General features: G+C 57.0%; 1 protein-coding gene across 3 annotated transcripts in view; it reads right to left on the bottom strand.

Annotated features, from left to right (window-relative positions):
* The window catches only part of TAC4 (tachykinin 4 (hemokinin)), a 10,068-nt gene extending 8,239 nt beyond the window's left edge, over window positions 1-1,829 (bottom strand). For all 3 annotated transcript variants that reach the window (XM_015570809.1, XM_015570808.1, XM_015570810.1), the window contains exon 1: window positions 1,536-1,829. In XM_015570809.1, the coding sequence (XP_015426295.1) occupies window positions 1,536-1,829 (294 nt within the window). The remainder of the gene's footprint in view (window positions 1-1,535) is intronic.
* Window positions 1,830-2,310: the final 481 nt, after the last annotated feature.

Genomic DNA, 2,310 nt, shown 5'->3' with positions numbered 1-2,310 from the left:
CATGAGAGACCCTAAACCAGTGGTCGACAACCTGCAGCTCGCGAGCCACATGCAGCTCTTTGGGCCCCTTCAGTGTGGTTCTTCCACAAAATACCGACTTCTGTGCCTGGGCCACGAAGTTTCAATCGCGCTGTACGTGTGCGCCTGCTCGTGGTATTTTGTGGAAGAGCCACACTCAAGGGGCCACAGAGCCGCATGTGGCTCGCGAGCTGAAGTTTGCCGACCACTGATTTAACCCAATCACCCTTGAAAACACTGAGGGAAAACTGCAGGCAGGGAGCCTGGGAGCTAGGGAGGGGATTGGATGGCTCCTGGCAGTGCCTCCATCCCTCCCTTCACCACACTCGTCTTAATGGTTCCTGTATTCCAAGCCCTGTGTCTCGGGAAGCAGGGGATGGGATGCTAACTGAGAATAAAGGAGAAGCAGCCGGAGACCAGCTGCCCAGTGAGGTGCTTGCAGGTGGAAAGCGCGCGGTGCCAGTTGAAGTTGATGATGTTCCATGTGGCTGCACAGGGAACCCCCGTCACAGCGCGGCTGCCCTATGCCTGGGTCCGGTCCCCTGGTGTTTGGCACAGACTCCGTAAGCTTGAAAAATGCCGTGAGGGTCAGGGTATTTCCCCCCATCTTTCCGGCAAGGAAACTGATCCCCAGAGAGCAACAGTGACCGTCCCAAGGTCACACGAAGTCCGTGGAGAAGCGAAGACTTGAACCCAGGCCTCCCCATCCTTTTGTCTTCTCAACGGCACACACTTCCACGCTCAAACCAGGAAGGGAACTCACCACGAATGGCTGTTCCTTCAATGGCTGTTCCCGTGGCCTGTGTCCTCCCCACCCTGGGACTGGGAGGTGCCAGGCCTGGCCTTGTCCCACTGTCCATCCTCCTGGAAGCCTTCCCTGGGCACCAGTCCTGCCTTCCGGTCTGGTTGCCTCTCCCCCATCTGCCTAGAAGCTCCCCAAGGTCAGGACCTTTGTCTCCCCTACCACATGGGGTGGGACACAGGTGCTAGGTCCCAAACCTCTTGATTTCTCCCCAGTGTTTGTCAGGGAATGAGAGTTCTACGTGTGAGACAAAACAGGGATCCTGCCCAAGTTGCTTCCTTTGAAATTCTGAAAATATCCTCTGAGACCCAGACACATAGTCAGACCTTGGGCAAGGGGTGCAGCTCTGCTTTTGAAGGTGTGTAACCTTCGACAAACGACCGGACCTTTCTGTGTCCAAGTTTCCTTATCTATGGAATGGTACTTTCCCCATAAAGTGGATATGAGAATTAAATGGGTTAATGTTTATGAGGCATTTAGGACATATATGCCAAATAGGTGTTAAATAGGTTCGTTCTCTCTCTCTCTCTCTCTCTCTCTCTCTCTCTCTCTCTCTCTCTCTCTCCCTCCCCCCCCCCCTGTCCGTTTAGAGTTCAGTCAGGCCAGGGGCCATGGCCTTGAACCTACCTACAGAGGGGAATCGGACCACCTGCCTTGCAGTGACAGCCTGCTCTCCCCTCAACCACAGATCACCCCTGCCTTTCCCCAAAGTTACCTCCAGGGTCACGGTTACCAAAGACCCTGCTTCAGTGCCACCGGGTGCCAGTTTCTTGTCACCTGCCACGGTGCAGGCAGACAGCCCCGTCAGGAGGAGCAGGGCGAGGCAGAGCAGCATGGTGAGTGCGGCTCTGTGCTGGGACCCTCTGTGAGTCCCTCTCAGCCTGCAGGGCCGCCTCCAGCAGGCCAGTCCTCCCTCTGGCTCCTTTGTAGGTGAGGGAGGCTCCACCTGCTCCTCGTCCTTCCAGCTACCCTGCTTCTTCCTCCAGCTTATCTGCCCTCCCAGGGACATTTCCTGTGGCTCCCCTCCCTCCCAGCTGGAAAGGCCAATGATATCTGAGGAGGGACCAGTCCTCCTGCACCACCGCCCCCAGCACCTGACCCAGGGCTTAGCTCTGATGCAACATCCGCCTCACCCTCACCGTTGGCTGCTTTCCCTCTGGTGGCAGGTGCACAAGGGGGCAGTGTGTGGGACCTGTGCTTCCAGCTTCCTGCCTGCAAGCCCAGGGGCCTTGTCACCTTGGAAATGGGAGGGGAACTGGATGGCTCCTCCATTCCAGGTGCTCTGCCCGCCCTGAGAGAGGCCTCTCCCCGGACCTTAGCTAATGTCCCACCCCTGTCTCCCCACTTCCTCAGTGTTCCCTTCTGCCAATAGGCCCATGTGCACACAGGAACACAGGGCTTGCCCTGAGAGAAATAACACAGCGAAATGAGGCTCCTCACAAGTGGGACTGGGATTTGCCATAGAAATGGCTTCCTGCTCGTGTCATCGG

Source organism: Myotis davidii, unplaced genomic scaffold (genome assembly GCF_000327345.1).
Source record: "Myotis davidii unplaced genomic scaffold, ASM32734v1 scaffold327, whole genome shotgun sequence".
Taxonomy (NCBI): Eukaryota; Metazoa; Chordata; class Mammalia; order Chiroptera; family Vespertilionidae; genus Myotis; species Myotis davidii.
Note: the sequence above shows the minus strand (reverse complement) of the source record. Positions and strands in the feature narration are given on the sequence as shown.